Raw genomic sequence first — 19694 nt, 5'->3', positions numbered from 1 at the left:
CTGGAAGCAGTTCAAGGCAAACCAGCTTCCACTTCTCTGTCGTCACTTGCCTTTTTGCTTTCACATGTAGAAGAGTGCATTCTCTTCTTTTTGAAGGTACAGTATATATGCGGGAAAGTTCACGAATCTAAAGAATACACCTTGATGGATTTTTTTTTCATATACTACATACACCTGTGTAACTACTTCCCAACTCAAAGAGGGGTGCCTTCTCACAGTAGGAAAGACCTCAGAGGGTGGGACACATACTTGTTCCACCTCTGACAGACTAAAGAATGGGATCTCAGGGTACGGCTTGCTCTCCTTGGCCACTGTGGTCAATTAACAAGCATCTGGTGAGTACCTGCAAGGTCCTGGAAACTTCCTGGTGTAAAGCAGCTGTGCCCTTCAACTGTAAGTCGGATATGAGCACCTTGTGTTTTAGGAGTCGAGCTTCAATAACAGATTTTTTATCATCTGTTATTTATTGTGTATCTGTCATCGATTAGACTCATTGGTTTGGGACCTTTTACTTGGGAGTTGTTTCCCTTTCTTTCTGCTTCAATCCACCTTCCTTTTTCTTTAATGTTGTATCTTTATTATTTAGTGCCAAACAAAGGCTAGTACATTGCAGCTTCTCATGGAGACCTCTGAAGAAGACAACAACCCCAGTGGCAGAGCAACGCCCCGGCCCCCGGCACAGCTGCAGAAGGTCGAGCCGCGCGTGGCCCGCAGACGCCTGTCCCAGGCCCGCCACCGAGCCACCCTGGCAGCCCTCTTCAGCAGCCTCAGCAAGACCGTTTACTCCCAGTCCGATCTCACAGCCTCAAAGGTACGGGGACCTGAGGGTAGGGAGGAAAAGGTCCCACGCGTGGAGGGACTGTGGAGCCGAGATGGGGACTGGCCTGGAGCTCCCGCCCCCGAGGGCTGCGGCCTGGGCAGGTCAGCGGTCAGCTGCGGACCCCTCATGGCGCTCTGTCTGCTGCTGCACGTGGGTAAAGCCTGAGAGCCGGGCCTTACCTACCCGCTGCAGACAAGCCTGGCCTCGGAGGGGAAGTGACGGCCCGAGAGGCCCGGTGAGCCAGTGCCTGCAATGCCCATCCCTCTCACGGGCAGTGGTGAGCCTCTAGCAGCTGCCCAGACCCTATGTCCCCAGCCCAAGCACACACACATACCCCAAAGCACACCCCCCAATACATGCCCGTGTGTGCCTCTCAGTTTTCATGCATCAACCAGGTCTTTCCCTAGGCGACAGGGCTCTCCAGGTAGGCATTTATTTTTTCCTGATCTTAATTTTGCCTTTCTCCTTATACAGCTTTTTCATTGCTGATCAGTGCCTCTGGTGGAGCACAGAAGGTTCCGGTGGGTTTGGGTGGTGGTGGAAGAGCGGAGTGGGTATCACTGCGGGAAGCATTTCGGAGGTCTCCAACAGGGGAGAGGTCCCCAACAGCCTCAAGGCCCCCCACCCTCTTTTAACAGAGGAGGGAACTGGAGTCCAGACGGGACCTGTCAGCTAGTTGGTGGCAGGTCCAGGAGGAGGCCTGGTTTGGGGCTCCAGACCTGGCCCTCTTCCCCGTCCATCTCTCTGGACCAGCCCAATGCCCTGCAACTGCTTCCAGACAGCGGGTTTCCCTCTGGGCTGGTGCTTTCAGCAGAGCTGCACTTACGGAGAGGGACCATTTGACTGGCGGGAGCATCCTGCTTCCGGAGCTGGCGCAGGAGCCTTGCTGAGGGCAGGCACACAGAAGAGCCCCTCAGTGGGCACAGGGCCAGGGCCTCTGTGGAAATTAGAGGAAGGCGCCCAGAGCGCCCTTGTGCAGGGCTCCAAGTGGGGCTGGAAGAATCTCAACGGAGGTCCCACGTGCTCCTCTGGAAGGCTATGGGTTGTGGCGGGAGAGGTACGGGGAGGGCTACTCCCCGGCTGGGCCAGGCTCAGGGGCTCGGGACTCAGGTGAGGGTGGGGAGGGAGAGTCCACACCTGGGCCTCTCGGCAAAGAGCTTGTCCAGCACAGCTCTGCTCTGTGTCCCCTGGGTGACGAAAACCCCGAAGTCCCTGTCATTGGCCAGTGAAGAAGTGTGCACAGACTGCAGCACAGCTGAAGAAAGAACAGGTACTCAGGGCTGGCAGTAAGGAGTGGAAGTGAATCTGGAGGAGAACCCTTTGCAGCCCCTAAAACTCACACCTCACGACGTGGTGGCCGAGAGCCTGCATGTTAACTGGCCTCGGTCCACGTGAGGCAGGTTACTCGCTAAGCTTCAGTTAACACACCTGTTAAACGGGGACAACAGTCATGGCTTCCTGAGGCCTGCTGTGGAGTTTAGCAGTATAGTAGCATGAAAAACATAGCATGGTCATATGTGGTTCAGAATGTTAGTATCACTTAGGAGTATCACTTAGGAAAGTGAGGCTCCAGAAAGTTAGACAGTTTGCCTGGAAGGGCACAGCCAGAGGGCAGTCTGGAAATCAGATGTTTTCTGTCCTCTCCTTCTTTCTCTTTCGTGCTGGAGGGACAACCCTGAATTTTGCATTTGTAATGTCCATGGAGAAAGGATTTGTTCTACAAGAGTGAGATGCACGTATGTGTGGTAGCAAGGTCTTACTAGTTGTCTGTGGCTGCCAAAACAAAATACCACACACCAGGTGGCTTAAAACAACAGAAATGTATTGTCTCAGAGGTCTGGCCTCTAGAAGTCCAAAATCAAGGTGTCCACAGGGCCGTGCTCCCTCTGACGGCTCTAGGCGAGAAGACTTCCTTGCCTCTTCTGGCTTCCGGCATTTGCTGGCAATCCTTGGCGTTCCCTGGCTTACAGAGCCATCACTCCAGTTACATGGCCGTCTTCTCCCTGTGTCTTCATATTGTCTTCCCTCTGTGTGTGTCTGTCTCTGCATCCAAATTCCCCCTTTTCATAAGGACACTGGTCATACTGGATTAGGGCTCACCCTAATGACCTCTTTTTAACTTGATTACCTCTAGAAAGACCCTATTTCCAAATAAGGTCACACTCACAAGTTTGGGGGTTAGGACTTCAACATATCTTTTTTAGGGGAACACAATTCAACCCAGAGAAAGGTCCTAAGAACATCAGCCTGCCAAAACCGTTCTAGAAACAGAATTTCAATGAATCGCACCCGGCTTACCTGGCTCTATGCTGGTCCAGTTGACGTAGTGAGACTGCGAGGTGAGCGTGGGGTGGCCCGGCTGTGTGGACACAGCTGACCGGCCTGGACCAGAGGACTAGAAAGTCCTCACCTCACTCTAAGAACAAGCCTGAGGTTCGGGCCACCTGTCAGCCCCTCGTGTCCGAAGAGGGGACAGAGTCCTTGCTGACCCAACGGTATAATCCTGAAGCCGGGGTGGGCCGGGGGCAGCAGATGGTGTAAGACAGCAGGTGGCCCCTGCGCTAAAGGAGGTCCTGTAGTCCACCGTGTTCTCCTGTCGCTGTCTTTTGGGTCTGCAGAGCGCTGTGCTGTGAGCGCCCCTCAAGTCTTCTTGCGCACCAGCCAGGGCAGCGGGAGTCTAGAATGGCAGCCCCTGGGCTGTGGGCCCCTGGCTGCTGTGGCGTCCTCTCCCACCGCCTCCCCATCTCCTTTCTTTCCGCAGCTCCCTGAGCGAGGCCTGCGTCCCCCAGCCCTTCAGAGTCCATGCATAATCCGGGGCTCAGCTGAGCTCAGCTGCGCAGATGCCCTGCTCCATCGAGCCCTCCAGTTAGATGGGCCCCTCCTCCCGCTGCCGTGCGTTCCCACAGCGCTTTGCGGCGCTTACTGAATTCTAGCGCGGGTTACACGTAGTTGTTAAGTGTTTTGTGTGTTGAGTGGTTGTTTCCATGCTCATCTTCCCTGTTAGAATGTCAGCGGCCTGAAAGCAGGGCTGTCTTGTTTACTCTGTGTCCCCGGGGCTGAGCAAACAGCTTTGCCCTCATACATTCCTGATGAAGGTGTGGGACTCCTGACAGGCATCGGGTGTCTGCATAATAAACAATATTTAGCGTTTCTCATTTTTGAATAATCTTGCAGTCACCATTTTGACTGTAGTAATATTACATACAGTACAAAAGGAAGGAAGGGAGGGAGGGAGGGCAGAAATGCTTGTGATTCTACTCTTGCAGAATAGGAAATTCAGAGTTCAAGTTAACAGAGCACTTGATAAATGTTTAGATCAACTAGAGTGTACACATTTAGCAAACAAACAATATTAGCACGTTTAATGTTAACCTGCCGGTCGCACACTGGGACAAGCGAGCAGAGGTTAATGGGCCTTCGTGCCACCTGGACCTCTATCCATCAGGCCACCTGTGCCGTCACCGTCCACGCCGACTTCATGTAGCGTATACAGTAGTGTGCAACCCTAGTTGTCTGCTGAGCTCAGCTTAATTGTTTCCAAATACTGTGATATTTCTGTGAGAACCATTTCCAGAATACAAAGTAAATGTCATGCCTTCTGTGGATCAGAACAAACTTCCTACCTTTTCTGTCGACAGCGTCAAGGACTGGGGCTTTGCCCCCGAGGGAGGGTGGCCTCAGGCCGGGAAAGGGGCTCCTGTGTCCGCAAAACCATCTCTGTGGTGGGAGCCTGACTTTTCCGCACTGTCTGTCTCTGTCCTCAGTGGCAGGTTTTGAATAGGGCGAAGAATCATATTCAGGAACTGGAACAAACCTTGGATAATCTGCTGAAGCTGAAAGGTAAGAGATCCCTACCTGCCACCCCTCTACCTCCCAGGAAAGGGCTGGTTTGTTTTTCTATTGAAAACAGGGAGATTGGGTTAAGCCAAGTGAACATGTATTTATTGAGAGCCTACTGTGTGCCACTGCACCTGGGCCAGGGGTACGGTGAGATCCATGCCCCTGTCCTCAGGGAGCTTAGCGTCTGGCAGGACAGACAGACGTCAGCGGGCTGTGTGAGCATGATGAGTTCCTTCCTAGGTGCTGTTGAAGGGTGCCTGAACTCCTCAGGTCAGAGAGGCCAGAGAAGTGGACTGGGGCCTGGCCAACTCAAAAGCAAAGGGCAGAAGCTGTCTCCCTTCCTTGCACTCAGGCTGGGAGACATGGCTGGCTGGGAATTTGGGTTTCATAAGCTAGTGGAAGCCGAATTCTGAAAGGGGTACTTTCCATGTCTTAACTGAGAAAGTCCAGTTCAAGAAACTCTTCCCCTGTTCTAGTGCTCTCCCCCCACACCTAAAAGGAGAGGTGAAAATGGGCTCTTGACTCCCTAACACTGAACCTGGGTGGGCTCAGCGACCACCCACGGTCCACCCAGGCCAGAAAGGCAGGAGAGACTGGACAAAGTCCCAACTTTATCATGTGTGACCCTTGACTTCAACTTCCCTCATAGAATCCTTCAACCTGGAGGATGGGAATGTAAACAGCTTAGAGGAGGTCAAGGAAGAATATGCCAGCATGTACTCCAGAAATCCCAGGTAAGACACCCAAGCACCAGGAGACCTAGAATCTGCTGTTCTACTACCACAGTGCTGCTACAGCTCCACAGCCCACCTTTCCCCTCCAGAACGCAGAACCAAGGAAGAGGTGCTGCTTACCTGTTTAGAACAGTCTTGTGCTGGAGAGATTTCTTTTCTATGTTATTCGAATCACACGCATTGGAATTTTTCCCGATTATTAAAATCCTACTTATTAACAGAAAATGTCAAAAAGACAGAAATGCCCAAAAAAGAAAATTGAAATACATGTTATCTCACCACTCAAAGAAAATCAATGTTAATCTTAAAGAATATCCTAGTTTTTTTTCATTTTGCACATTATTTTGTAGAGAAATGAGATCATAGTATTCATACCGTGTTATAGCTTTTAAAGAAACTCACCTAATGGCTTTATTGAGGATATATATGAAAATAATGAAAATCCAAATCTCTACCTACTTTCCAAGCTTCGTAGGAACCTAAGAAAAACCAAACTGAACTTCAGAGAGGAAAGGAAAAGTTGTACACCCAGGTGTCACAGATGCTGAAAGGGGAACCTCCTTTATAATGTCACAGTCAGACAAGAGAGGCTGATTCAAGCAATGTCTTTCTCGTACTTTTATGATCTCATTTTGAACATTTAACTCTCGCACTTTTTGACGTGTACTTTGTAGACTTAGTCTTTGCTGTGCTCTCAAAGGATGACCCAGGCCCTGTACCACCATCCTGCCCAGCTGCTTCGAGAGCGGCCTGGACTTTGGGGACAATGGCCAGGCCCTTATCACCTTTGGTGGCCCCAGGGCGTGCCCAGCACAGTGTACATTCAGGCTGGCCTCTCAGGAGGCACAGGAGTACGTGTATAAACAATTTTACTCACTCTGAAAAGGGGACTGCGAACTGCTTACTGTCAGAACCTCCTGAGAGCCTGCCGAGGTGAAGTGATGTTGTTTCCTCTTGTTGTCGGTGGGGTTACTACTGATGAATTTTATTTTCTCCGTGCTTTACTGTATTTTCCAATTTTTTTAAACAATAAATGTGTATTATATCCTAAGGGAAATAATCAGGGGGAAATGATAGATTATTAAATTAAATTAAATTCACATTGTAGACAACGTGAGAATACAGAAAAGTATTAGAAGGACACGATCACCTATAATCACACTCTGCACTGCTTTGGTCGTCGGGGGGTGGAGGCAAGAGTGGGGTGTGTGTGTGTGTGTGTGTGTGTTGAGTGTACGTGGCAGGGTGTTTGTGGCCACGTTTTACAAATCAGACTAGCCCCACCTGGAAATCAGCCTGGGAGATGATCTCAGTGAGGCAGATATTAGCTACTGATCCCACCACATTTATTACATAAGCCATCCTCTCCTTCCTGATTTAACATACGACCACTATCACATACTAAAATCTTATTAATACTTGTATCACTTATCCACATGAGGATGACTAAATTTCTTTCAGAATCATATTAATTAGGGAGGATTTTTTTCACTAGAATTATTGTAAGCCTACAATAATTAAAACTGTGGTACCAGCAGAGGAATAGATTAATTACATTTTATAATTATTATATTTTAATTCATTAATTACATTATGAGTGAACTTAAGTGCCTTTGTTCAGGATCATTTGTATTTCCTTTCCTGGGAGCTTTTTTTAACCTATTCTTTGCCCATTTTCCTGTTGGGTTGGTGGTCTTTTTCTTATTTAGTGGTAGAAGGGCTTTATGTATCATAAGAAATTAGCTCTCTTTCTAGTATATGGATTACAAACAATTGTACCTTGGTTGGTTGTTTTCCTATTTTGCTTTCAATGTTTCTGTTTTTTGTTTTGTCCATGCAAAAATTAAGTCTAATCTGTCCATCTGTAATGGCACCTGATGTTGGGTGAATAGTCAGAAGGACTTCCTCCACTCTGAGATTAGAGAGAGAGAAAGAGAGGTTGAGACTTCTCCTATGTTTTCTTCTGGCACACTTGCTTTTTAACTCAATCTGATACCTTGGGGATTATTCCTATCAGCATGAAGAGATTCTGGGTACAAGTCCTGGTTTTCCAAATTGTGTCATGTTGTTTCAGTCTCTTAAAACTGTCTTCTGAAGAGCAGAATTTAAAACTTTATAAAGCCCAACTTATTCATTTTTTTCTTTTCTAGATGGAGCTTGTAGTTTAAACCTAAGTATTTAACCATGGTTTTTGGTGCTATTGTAAATGGTACTTTTTAAAATTTCAATTTCCAATTATTCATTGCTAATATATAGAAATACTATTGGTTTTTGTATACTGACCTTGTATTCTGCAACCTTGCTTCCTTCTTAGTTCTGGTCACATATTTGTAGATTCTTTGGGATCTTCTACATAGATAATCACATTGTCTGCAAATAAAGACAGTTTTATTTCTTCTTTCCAATCTGTACACCTTTTATTTCTCTGGTTCACCTTATTGGACAGGCTATAATCTCCAGCACAATTTTGAATAGAAGTGGTAAGAGAGGACATCCTTGTCTTATTCCTGATCTTAGCAGAGAAACAGTCTTTTACTGTTAAGTATGATGTTAGCTGTAGGTTTTTTGTAGATGCCCTTTATTAGGTTGAGGAAATTCCCTTCTATTCCTAGTTTGCTGAGAGTTTTCATCATGAATGGATGTTGAATTTTGCCAAGTGCTTTTCTGCACCGATTGAGATGATCATATAGGTTTTTTTTTCTCTTTAGTCTATATATGCTAAAACTGTGTCAAGAATTTCAGTCTTGATGTTCATGAGGGATTACCTTGTTTCCATTTCCTCCCCAGTCTGGTGTTAAATACAGTTCATCAGAAAGGTTCCGACACCTGGTGCTCAATCGAGGCAGTCGGGAAGGAGTTTGAGGAGGAAGAAGAGGAGGAGGAGGAGGACCAGGAAGAGGAGGAAGAGGATGAGGAAGAGCAGGAGGAGGAAGAGGAGAAAAAAGTGGAGCTCTTAAACTCCCCAGTCACCTTGCTGCCAGACCTCTTGGAATTTGAACGGTGTGAAGAGCTGGGCCCCTGTGGGGAAGGGGACAGGTGCTCCACCTGGGGCGTCCTGCAGGCCCCGAGTCATGGAAGCTCCAGGATTTCCACATGGCGGGGGCTCAGGGATGAGGTTGGCAGAGGAGCCAGAGAAATAGTCCTGAAGCCGCATCTGCATAGCACATGAACTGTGTTTCCTTAGACTGACTTTATTTAGGGTGACTTTGGGGGGCCCGTGGGTGGGATATGAGGGCTAAAGCCACCCCCACTGCTGCACACACACACACCACAGGTCTGCTTCAGCAGCATTACTAATCTTGGAGTAAGAAAGGCAGTGGCTGGATGGCTCAGATTCCCCCCGCCCCTCACCGCTCCTCCACAGACCTGAGGCCCCCCACATCCACGGGGGAGGGGCGGGCCCAGTAGAAGGAGGCTCGCTCCACAGCTTCCAAACTAAAGCGAGGTCATATCACATCTGCACGTGTCTGGGCTCTAAACTTGAAGCAGTTTTCCCCTGGGGGGAGAGCTGAGCCTGCCCTGCCTCTCATCCTCTCTTTTGTCCGGCAGAGAGCTTCACAGGGGGCGCTGGGAGGACTTGGGGAGGGACCGCGAAGCACAAAGCTAAGTCGCCCGCGGCCCCCCAGATAGCTTCTACTCTGCAAGTGGCAGGGCAGGCGGCGGCTAGTGAGGCTGAGTCCCTGGTGAAACACAGCGCGGGCAAGGCCTGTGTGCTGTGCACGCCTCCCCTCTCCCCGCCACCACGGGATCCCGAGGAGCCGGCCTGGGCGGGACCCCGGGCCACCGGCTTCAGGTCCGGGAGTTGCTGCCCTTTCTGTTGCAGGTACCTCAACTTTTACAAGCAAACGATGGACCTTCTGACCGGGAACGGGATCGTCTCCTCGCAGGAGGTGACCCTCCCCATCGTGTCTGCGGCCATCTCCCACCTGTGGCAGACCCTCTCCGAGGAGAGTAAGGCCAGCCTCCTGCAGGCCTGGGCGCAGAAGCACAGCGGCCTCCTGGGCCTCGCGGGGGCCTGTCAGGAGCCGGCCTGCGCCGAGGGCAGCGTGAAGGACAGCGGCGTGGAAAGCCAGGGGGCCAGCTGCTCGCTCGTCTCCACCCCCGAGGAGGTGAGCAGACCGACGGGTGGGGTGGAGGGTGGGCATCACCTTTGCCTGGAGACGCCAGGGAGCTGCCCGGGTCAGGCAGTAACTTGGAGGTGCTGTTTGGATTCTGGGGCGCGCGGTAAGTTTCTGATTTTCCCGACATAGTATACGCAACCACAGAACCACAGTTATTTTTCCCCTGCTACTTTCCTGGCCTTTCCATGGGGATTACAGAAAAGAAGGTTTAGAAGATTGTATGCACTAGGATTCTTTCGGCTTCAAGTTGCTCGCTCTTTAAACCAAGAGGAAATGTACTCGGCACACCCAGGGAGGGCCCGAGGCAGGAGGACTTCCATTTCGTCGCCCTGCGATGTTGCCGCCGACTCGGCTCTTCCCGTCTCCCTGCTCTGTCTCGTCTCAAGGCCGGCATCTCACTTTCCCTCCCCACCCCACTTCCCCCACCCCGTGTGGTGACTGTGGAACGGCAGCTGGTAGCAATTAAGTTGTTATTCCTTCTCTACATCAGGTAGGAGAAAAGATTCCCTGTGCCTCTTTCTTAAGGGTCAAGGAAGAACTTCCCCAGAAATTTGCACCGTACCTCTCCTGCCCTCTCATTGGCCGGAATTGGCCAGATTGCCAGATTACTGAGCCAATGAGTAATCGAGATAGGACCAATCAGGCCCAATCCCTGAGAGCAGGTCCGCTCCCACCCCAAAGAGCATTGCAGAACGCGGAGGAGGCAACCACGCCTCTGCTGTAAATGTGCTTCTCGGCGTTCAAGCAGCAAAAACGGCCATGGTGAGCCATGCAGAGCATTGGGTGGCGTTAGGTCAGCGCTGAGATCAAACTGGGCCCCTCAGCTACTCTTCCAGAATTAGGACAGCCTCAGAAGGCTGCTGCTACCACTTGCGGCTTTGCTCTCCGCACCTGTCTAGTGCTTTGCGGGACATTTAGCTTCCGTGGACCCCACCCCCTGCTTTGCCCTGACTTTCCAAATACTCCTCCGCGGGTGGTCCCTTGGAGGGGACGTCCAGTGTCTCTCTGGGGAGTCTTAGAGCCAGAGAACCTTCTCCAAGTGCCTCTGATGCTGGGGGCCAGCCCTGGAGGCCCCATCCTCTGGGAGGTTTCCCAGCCACCAGGGCCCGGGCCAGGGGAGCAGTGGTCACCTTGCCCAGTACTTCCAGTTCACAGACCAGGCCTAGCATGTGTCCTAGCAAGTCCAGGGCACATAGTTCCTGCTTCAAGCATTGTATCCTTCAGCACAGAGTTTTTCAAGTCTCTGCCCTTTGGTCACCTGTTTATGCTCTATCCTCCATGATCTCCCTTGATGCTTCTCAAGTGGAGTTTAGTTAAAAGGCAGGTGCCTGGGGATGTCCCTGGTGGTCCAGAGGCTAAGACTCTGTGCTCCCAATGCAGGGGGCCCGGGTTCTATCCCCGGCCAGGGAACTAGATCCCACATGCCTCAACTAAAGATCCCGCATGCCGCAACGAAGATCCCACGTGCCGCAACTAAGACCCGAGGCAGCCAAATAAATAAATCTATAAAAAAAAAAAAAAAAAAAAGGCAGGTGCCTGGCTGGTACCCCAGACCCACTGAATCCGAGTCCCCGAGGGGGTGGCTCAGAATCTGCATTTTGAACAAGCACCCCAGGTGACTGATGACCGCGGGTGTTAGTCGAGGGAATTCGCAGGGCGGATATGCCACAGTCAACCGCTACCACCCATGCCCCCTCCCCACCCGCCATTCGCCACTCCACTGGACTATGGCTTCTGATCTGACTACGAATAGTTGGGTCCACCATGAGAGGATGTGAGCTCTCCTCCATAATGGCCAAAGCAGGGCCAGACAACCAGCCCCAAAAGACCTCAACCCAAGGCAAGCATCAGCCAGGCTAGATGTCTTCGTAGCCTCAAAGTGCCTGGCCCTGGGGTCCCACAACAAAGAAGGCAAAAGAAAACGTATGTCAAATGGATGAAAATTCTGTCAAACTGAGCTGACTGCACACATGTTTGCAGCACAAACCTTTCCTCAAGGAAGAGCAGACCCAAAGAGAAAACCCCAGAATCTAATGTCTCCAAATCACAGAAGCAGCTTGTCTGGGCTTTTTCAGGAAGGGCTAAGGGCTCACGTTCTTCTGGTGTCGAGGGAAGCTGGCAGCAGAGTCTCTTAGCCGTGCCCAGAGCAGGGCTCTGCCTGCATCGCCGTCCCCAAGCTTGGGCCAGCCCAGGGCTGAGTGACAAGGTGAGTGGGGCAGATGACAGTTATGCCCAGGGTAGGGACAGAGCCACTTACTCCTGCTGTGGCTTCTAAATTAGTTGCAGTGAAACCTCTGCAGCTCCTGGTCCACCTGAGAGGTTCTGCTGTGGAACAGTTGCGTTTGGGGCCAACCCCTGGACTCGGGATCAGGTGGCCAGTGCCCCTCACTTCTGAGAGGTGCGGCCCCGTAAGTGTGCCGGGTGCCCCAGAAGGACCTCAGAGCCTGGCCATGCTGCCCCCAAGAGCTGGTTTGTGAGAGGGGTTTGCACAGGTGAGGATGGTATGTGGCCTGTGATTGTGATGGGCTGATTGATCTGAGGGAAGGAATTTAGGTCCTGCGTCCCTGCCTCAGGCCTGCTGGGGAGGAACACGGAGACAATGGGCTTCTGTGCTGATGGACACAGGAGCCCAGGCCTTTCAGTGACCCCTTCCCAAATCCTGAGGTGACCAAAGGGATATCAAAAAGAAGGACACCAGAAAATGTCCAGAAAGCCAGGAGGACAATTCACAATTCCAGAGTCCCAGGGAATTCAGTTCAGGGAAAGTGAATTGTAAGAAGACATGAAGTGGGGAACGTCCCTGGCAGTCCAGTGGTTAAGACTTCGCCTTCCAATGCAGTGGGTCGGATTCAATCCCTGGTTGGGGAACTAAGATCCCACGTGCCCTGCCACCAAAAAACCAAAACATAAAACAGAAGCAATATTGTAACAAATTCAATACTTTAAAAATGATCGGGCTTCCCGGGTGGCGCAGTGGGTGAGAATCTGCCTGCCAATGCAGGGGACACGCGTTCGAGCCCTGGTCTGGGAAGATCCCACATGCCGCGGAGCGACTGGGCCCGTGAGCCACAATTACTGAGCCTGCGCGTCTGGAGCCTGTGCTCCGCAACAAGAGAGGCCGCGATGGTGAGAGGCCCGCGCGCCGCGATGAAGAGTGGCCCCCGCTTGCCACAACTAGAGAAAGCCCTCGCATAGAAACGAAGACCCAACACAGCCATAAATAAATAAGTTAATTAATTAAAAAAAAAATCAATCTGGAATATGAAGATGTTTTTCATAAAAAAATCTGGCAGCTTGTTTAAATTACAAAATAAATTAAAAAAAAATGATCCACATCAAAGAATAAAAAACTTAAAAAAAAAAAAAAAAAAAGACGTGAACGGCAGACAGAAGGACCCCTTCTGTCCAAGACAAAGAGCAATGTGTCCCCAGGTAAGAGAAGAGGAGACCCTGGGGAACCTGCTAGAACTTGCCAACTAGGATCAGAGAATGCCCTCTTAACTCCCATATAGAAGGGGTAAAAAGCACACCTAGTTAAAATTTTCATATAAGAGTGTCCATGCAATACTTGGGACATTTGTATGCTAAAAAATTATTCATTCTTTATGTAAAATTCAAATTTAACCAAGCATCCTGTATCTTTATTTACTAAATCCTGCAATGCTAAGTGTATATCATGTTCCCGTGGAATATTTAATATTCATCAACAAATTTTTAAAAAGCAGAACTGAGAACTTTCTAAATAGCAAGATTCCAAAATTGGAAATATATGCTATAATATGTCTCGGGGAAATGACTGGAGGAAACAGATCAGTATGTCAACAATGGACATCTCTGGGTGGGATTGTTTCTCAGTGATTTTGACTTTGTTTCTATTTTCCAAAATTTCCAAGATGAACGTGCGTTTCTTTTACAAAGCACATAGTATTCAATAATAGCTAGCATATTTGAGCTATTATTATGTGCCAGCTGCTTCCCATACATCATTTAATTCTTGCAGCATCCCTATGGGTAGGCACTGTTGTGATTCCCTTTGGGGTTTGGGAAATTAAGTCACAGCTTAGGGAGTGGCAGGGCTGGGAGTCGGCTTTCCTGCAGCTTAACCCCAGAGCCCCCTTAACCTCTGTTCAGCTGCCCTGGCATGAAACCGCTAGATTGTGGATCCTGGGCTCAGATAGTCTCTGCCCCTCGGGAGGTGTAGATGAGCCCTTTCCAGTGTAAACTGAGGTTCACCTCTGGCTGTTGCATCTTGCGCCTAAGCTCCTGCTTTCTTTAAAAGGAGGAGACCATGGTCCCCAGTGCTTCCCCGTCTCTCAGCCACCTCTCGGGGTTGGCAGTTTGTTCTGGGTGGGCAAGAACTTAATACTCATCCTCTGGAAAGGTCACCAAGCAGAGAGCCTGGGTTTGGGCCTCAGCTTTAACATGCACCCATTTGGGGCTGAGGGCTAGAGAGGCTTTCTACACATCTCTCCCCCAGCCACCCAGAGCAAACATCAAAGTGTAGGGGTATTTCTGACACATGAAGTTTTGTGCTTCCTTTCAGATCCTTTTTGAAGATGCCTTCGATGTGGCAAGTTTCCGGGACAAAAGTGAGGCTCCAAGTACATCTAGCTCCAGGTGAAGAAGGGGGTGTGAGACTGTGTGTGCATACGAGTGTGTAAGTGTGTGTGTGCATGGGCACCGCTGTTGGGGTGTTTACGAGCCTCTCCCCTGCAGCCTCTCAGAAGGGAGCATAATTCAGTGGAAGTTCTTGGAAATCCACTTTTTTCTGTGATTCAAAGCAGGTCCTAGGATTGTGCCATTGCCCTGGGGATGATGTTGTCTGGGGCTTCTTCAGAGTAGACAGTTCTTCCATCGTGGCCCAGGGCTGAGACACAGCAGGTTATCAACTCCAGGTAGCTTGTGCTGCACTGTTCCCCGGGGTGAGGTGGCCATGGGCAGGTTACAGCAGTCGGTCTGCTCCGAGAGGTGGGTGGGGGGCCTCTGGGGCACAGAGAGCCGGGGCCAACGTGGAAACAGGCCCGGTGCCCTGAGCTCTGAGTTGCACAAGGGGAGAAGCTGCTTTTCACAGTGCTGATGGGAAGGATGTGGAAGGAGGGGAGGAGGGGATGGCTGACCCCCTGAAGCGAGAAGAGCATCTGGGGAGATGTTAAAACAAGAAGCAGCTTGTTTTAAAAAAAGAAAACAGGTGTGTTTTCTCAGAAAGAAAGTTTAGGATGGAAATTCCCTTGCTACTTTGAAAAGCTGTGGTCTTACAGCCTGAAGGCACAGGCCCTTTGGCTAGCTGGCTAAAAAGAAGCAAGAAAATTTAGTTTTTCTGCCTTGGGAGTGAGGCTGACATTCATGTCCTCGTGATCCCAAAGAACATCTCCATTCTCCCCGAGGCCTGTGGCTACGGCCTGGAGCCCTGGCCGCCTGCAGGCAGATCAGAGGTCAGCATTTGCTCCTCTGCTCCCACCCCACCGCCCCCAGCCCAGGCAGACTTGCCCAAAATCTCAAAGCGCTTTTCCCTGGTGACTCAGGCTCTTCCCAGCTGTGTGTGGAGTCTGATTTGGCTGAAACTGGCTGGAGACATACGCTCCTATTTCTGAGCTGGGCTTGGGCTGTGAAGACGATTTTGCTGAAAAGTGGCCAAAGTGTACTTGGAACTCCTCACTCTACTGATGGAACAAAAAACAACCAATTAAAACATTTTTTTTTTCTATTTTCCCTAGAAAAGGCAGGGGTTGCTGCCAGGGGTTCCCACGCTGACTGTGGGACCTCACTCCAGCAGGAAGTCAGCTGTCCAGGCCTGATTCACGGTCCTGTTGGCAGGCTTCTCCCCTTGTCCCAGGAAGCAGCAGGAAAGGAATCTGCAAAGCAGCCTGCCCTCTGTGCCAGGCCCGTGTTCCGTGTTAGACCTCCTGAGCGGAGGCATCTCAAGGGGCTGGTCTTGACCGTGCCCTGAGCCCCCCGAGCCTGGGCAACCACCGGTGGGAGCAGAACCATGTGGCGTTGCTGTACGAGCCTGACTCTGGGAGGAGAGGAAATCTCGCTCCTTGTTCCACAGGCCACAGCTCAGAACACTAAGCTAGGCGCACGAGCCTGCCTCCCTGTAGTCTCACTTTCCCAGCAGGTTCCAGACATGGTGTTGGAACTGGGGCCATGCAAGCCTTCCATGGAGGGCTCAGCTGCGTGCTTCAAAGTGCTTGGCTCCCACTGTAATCCAGATATTTTAGTGGGTACAAACAGAGGTAGAACGTTAGGATTCTAAAGGTTTGCTGTTTCTTCCTCCTTTCTGCTGTCAGTTCCGTGCTGGCTGTCTGCAACCCAGAAAATCCCGAGGAGAAGTTTCAGCTCTACATGCAGATCGTCAATTTTTTTAAAGGCCTTTGCTGTGTTAACACTCAGTTCAAACAGGTAGGATGGAGCAGAGTACAGTGAGGCCTTGGCTCACCTCCCCTCGGAGGGCGAGAAGGGCTCTGGAGGGGAGACCCGGTTACAGCTCCCCCAGCTCACACCACGGCGGGGGGGTGTTCTTCCACGGGTGGTTGACTTCAGCCTAATGCATCCTGTGAAACGGAGGATGTCCAGGGAAATGGAGGGGAGAGACAGAGGGATGCTCTTCAGGGCAGACCTGAGCCTGGGAGTCCCTTGATGCCGGGACCAGACCTCAGGGGCCTGGCCCTTCGCAGGCATTCCTACATGTTGTGTGACTCCTTGATGCCTTTCTAAGGGGTCGGACTGTTTCGTCATCTTCGGAGACCCTGGGGTAATATTTGCTGCCAGCTTTTGAAGGATATTAATTTCTGCTTCCAAATAGCTGACTGTGCAGCCTCAGGGACATGCACTGTGGGGGGTCTTGGTTAGAAGGTCCACTCCTGGAAGCTTCCACGGGGGGAGAGGGTTACGCCTGAGCTGCCACGGGGACAGGCCCTTTCAGTTTCATAGCCATGGATTTTCTCACGAATTTAGCAAAACTGTAGCTGTTCATTAAAAAAGGTAAGTGATAGTGATGAAAATGTCTCAAATAATTCGGACAGCTTTTCCATGGGGCCCTCTTCCCGCTAACCCTTCATTTCCCTCTGCCAAGACCACTTTGAATCTCCACTTGGAGCCAGGGCCCTTCCCTGCGCTTTGCTCTCCACCTCCCAACCCTTGGCCGCTGGCTCTGACCACTGTGTCCCTTTCTCTCAACACAGTGAAGTCAGTTCACTTTACCAAGGCTTTGAGAATGGATCGATGGGACAGTCTTTGCTTTCCCTGCTTCCTTTCTCTACACGTGGCAGGAAAGAAAGAACAGGCAGGGCTGGAGCACCCATGGAAAGCAGAGGTGCTCAGACTTGAATCGCCTTGGGAGCTCATTGGAAATGCAGACTCCCATTGTCCCCACACCCAAGATTCCCATTCAGTGTTGCGAGATGCGGCCCCAGAAATCTGTATTTTGGACAAGCTGTTCAAGAGTGTCCTCGTGCAGGAGGCCTCAGGCTTTGGTAGATGGTTTGTAAAGAAGGCAACTGCATTCTCTTCCCTGTTTGTTCCCCGCTATCAGCTTCATGGGAGGTGGTTGGATGAAACTTAATTAGTACCTGTATTGGTTTCCTAGGACTGACGTTACGAATTACCACGAACTTGGTGGCTTAAAACAACAAAAATCTATTCTCTCATAGCTCTGGAGGCCAGAAGGCCAAATTAAGGTGTTGGCAGGGCCCTGCTCTCTCTGGAAGCTCTAGGGAAGGATCCTTCCTCGCCTCTTCCTAGCTCCTGGTGGCTCCCAGCAACCCTCAGCATCCCTTGACTTGTAGCTGCATCACTGCAGTCACTGCCTCCGTCTTCACATGGCCTTCTGCTGTGTACCTCTCCGTCCCTCTCATCTTGTAAGGACACCAGCCATTTGGATTGAGGGCACACCCTAAATCCAGATGATTTCATCTTGACATCCTTAACTAATCTTACATCTGCACAGACTCTATTTCCAAATAGGTTTCAGGAGGATATGAATTAGAGGGAACACCACTCAACACATTTCAGCACCCAATTGCAGCAAACACCTCTCACAGCCTAGTGCTTTCACAAATCTGCAGCTTAAAAATGCCTCTTCGCCGTTTTCAGAGGCTTAAGGAAGTAGAACATTTGGAATGACATTCAAGCACTCTGTGTGATAGAGACTCCAGTGTGTGGTTCCCTCCCAGGACGCTTGGCCTCCGGGCAACCACTATGCGCCGACTCCCTCTTTTCTCAACATTTGCCGTACCCTCACCCTGAACAATGGGCCTGGGTGGTTTTCCTTCTACCAGCTGTTCCCCCTCTTGGATCCCCTGGCTCTCGTGTGCCCCGCCCCCATCAGTAGAGCCCAGCAGGTGAGGACCGTTCTCCAGAGCTGGAGAGGCTTCATTTGCAGAGTCACCCCCAATCTGGCCGTCACCCTGGGGACCAGGTCCCACGTTCATAAGATGGTTGGCTGGATTAGGGGTGCTTCCCAGGGCCCAAGGGGATCAACCCCTCACCATCAGGGCTAACAAATTACAGGGCTGATTTTCTGCTGGGGTGGGGAGAGGTAGGAATAACACAAACCCAGGAACGTACGGTTAGGGGAAGAGGTAATGGGGAATCAGAGAGGTTGGCTGGGGTCATTGTTAAGAGACTGAGAAACCCTTGCTAAACAGACATAGCGCTGTTTCTTTTAAAAAATTATCTCCAAACAGCTAACCCATGAACATGATTTAAAGTTCGAAAGTTACCAAAAGATATACAAAGAAAACGTAGTCTTTCGCCTACCACTGTCCCTTGCTTACTATCGCATTCCCTTCCCTGAAGGCAGTTACCATGACCAGTTTCTGTACAGCCAGCCAAAGATATTCTCCAGATATTTACAGAATCTTTCAAACACAAATGGTAGCCTACTATACACATTGCTCTGTACCTTGCCCTTTTAAAATAGTTTATCCTACGGATAGAGAGGGATCTCATTCCTTTTTTTTTTTTTTTTGAAACAGCTGGTGGGTGCATCATGGTGTAATTTACCATCCTCTGTTGAGGGCATTTGGATAAAGCTTTAAGATTGCCCCCGTCTCTCTTATGGGATCCCAGAAATCTCCAGGAGAGGAAAGAAGTCAGTTCTGTTGAATCCAGGAGAAGCCTTTCTGGAGATCACAGAGTACTGAGTGGAGTGAAATAGCAATGGACTCCCTGCCCCCCATTGCTCTTAACTTCCTGGCTGGAAGCTGGAGAAGAAGATACCACTGAAGAGATGTGGGGGAGAGACAGAGGGAGGGGGGCACGCCTGAGATGATGGGGCCTTCTCCTCTGCCTGAGGCCCAGAGCCCTTAAATAAAATTGAATCCTCTTCTACCTGTGTTTTGCAGGAACCAGACCTTCCCGTCGACGATGAGATGATAATGTTGAGGTGCATGGAGACGTTTGACGATGAAGATCTGTGATGTAGAAGGGCTGGGAGCAGGAGTGGATGAAGGAGGGCGGGCAGTCTCCAGGTTTGAATGCTGGCAGCCCAGGTTGCCCCTGCCTCAGCCTTGCAGGACGTTTTGGAGTGGGCTGTCCTGAAAGCATTTTGATGGTTGTAGTTTCTGATTATTATAAAGTATTTAAGAGGAGTGTGGCCCCGTGTCAGTCTTTCAGGGTTGTTTGGTATGAGGTGCTGGCCTGCTGCAGGGCACACACCTGCTCCCACTGTGCTCCTATTCAGGGGGTACCGGATGCACCTGAAGCCCAGGCCACGAGCCTTTCAAGAACAGGACAGGCAGGATCTGTCCCATGACACCAGGTACTTGTGGCACACCTGGGTTCAGGACATTGTTTTGATGGGTTCTAGAGAGTTCTGGAGCCCACCACACATCCTGCATGTTCTAGGAGCCCAGGAACAGTGTTGACCTCAACCCTGTGCTCCAGGACATCAAGGTAGAATCAGCTACATCTGCTTCTTCTGATAATAAAGACTCCTGAATGGAGTCCAAGCCAGATCCCACAGTGTTCTGAGTGCTTTCTGGTGAGGCCCCTGGGCAAAGAGTGCATAAATGTCCCTGGGCCTGTACACTGGGTGTGATGGTTAATTTTATATGTCAACATGGCTAGGGCATGGTACCCAGGTATTTGGTCAAACATTATTCCAGGTGTCTCTATGAAGGTATTTTTTTTTAGAAGAGATTAACATTTAAATCAGTAGAGCTTGAGTAAAGCAGATTA

General features: G+C 50.4%; 1 protein-coding gene and 1 long non-coding RNA gene across 2 annotated transcripts; one reads left to right on the top strand and one right to left on the bottom strand.

Moving 5' to 3' along the window:
- The first annotated feature begins 607 nt into the window (after positions 1 to 607).
- On the top strand, positions 608 to 19095 carry STRA8 (stimulated by retinoic acid 8). Its single transcript, XM_007177113.2, has 8 exons — positions 608 to 811; positions 4585 to 4660; positions 5310 to 5394; positions 8182 to 8394; positions 9218 to 9503; positions 14059 to 14132; positions 15803 to 15914; positions 18860 to 19095. Exons 1-8 carry the CDS (start codon positions 620 to 622, stop codon positions 18932 to 18934), a joined length of 1113 nt encoding a protein of 370 aa, XP_007177175.2. The 5' UTR covers positions 608 to 619; the 3' UTR covers positions 18935 to 19095.
- On the bottom strand, positions 2700 to 7754 carry LOC130708600 (uncharacterized). Its single transcript, XR_009008859.1, has 3 exons — positions 7678 to 7754; positions 4444 to 6441; positions 2700 to 3944 (listed from the first exon to the last, which is right to left on the bottom strand). It is a non-coding gene; the product is annotated as an uncharacterized LOC130708600 (long non-coding RNA).
- Positions 19096 to 19694: the final 599 nt, after the last annotated feature.

The sequence above is a fragment of the Balaenoptera acutorostrata genome, chromosome 7 (assembly GCF_949987535.1).
Source record: "Balaenoptera acutorostrata chromosome 7, mBalAcu1.1, whole genome shotgun sequence".
In the NCBI taxonomy this organism is placed as follows: domain Eukaryota; kingdom Metazoa; phylum Chordata; class Mammalia; order Artiodactyla; family Balaenopteridae; genus Balaenoptera; species Balaenoptera acutorostrata.
This window is presented reverse-complemented; position numbering and strand designations above follow the sequence as displayed.

Coding starts and splice junctions, on each gene's coding strand:
- STRA8 (XM_007177113.2), top strand. CDS start 620: ATGGAGACCTCTGAAGAAGACAACAACCCCAGTGGCAGAGCAACGCCC. Junction 8,395..9,217: donor GACCTCTTGGAATTTGAACG/GTGTGAAGAGCT, acceptor TTTCTGTTGCAG/GTACCTCAACTTTTACAAGC. Junction 9,504..14,058: donor TCGTCTCCACCCCCGAGGAG/GTGAGCAGACCG, acceptor GCTTCCTTTCAG/ATCCTTTTTGAAGATGCCTT.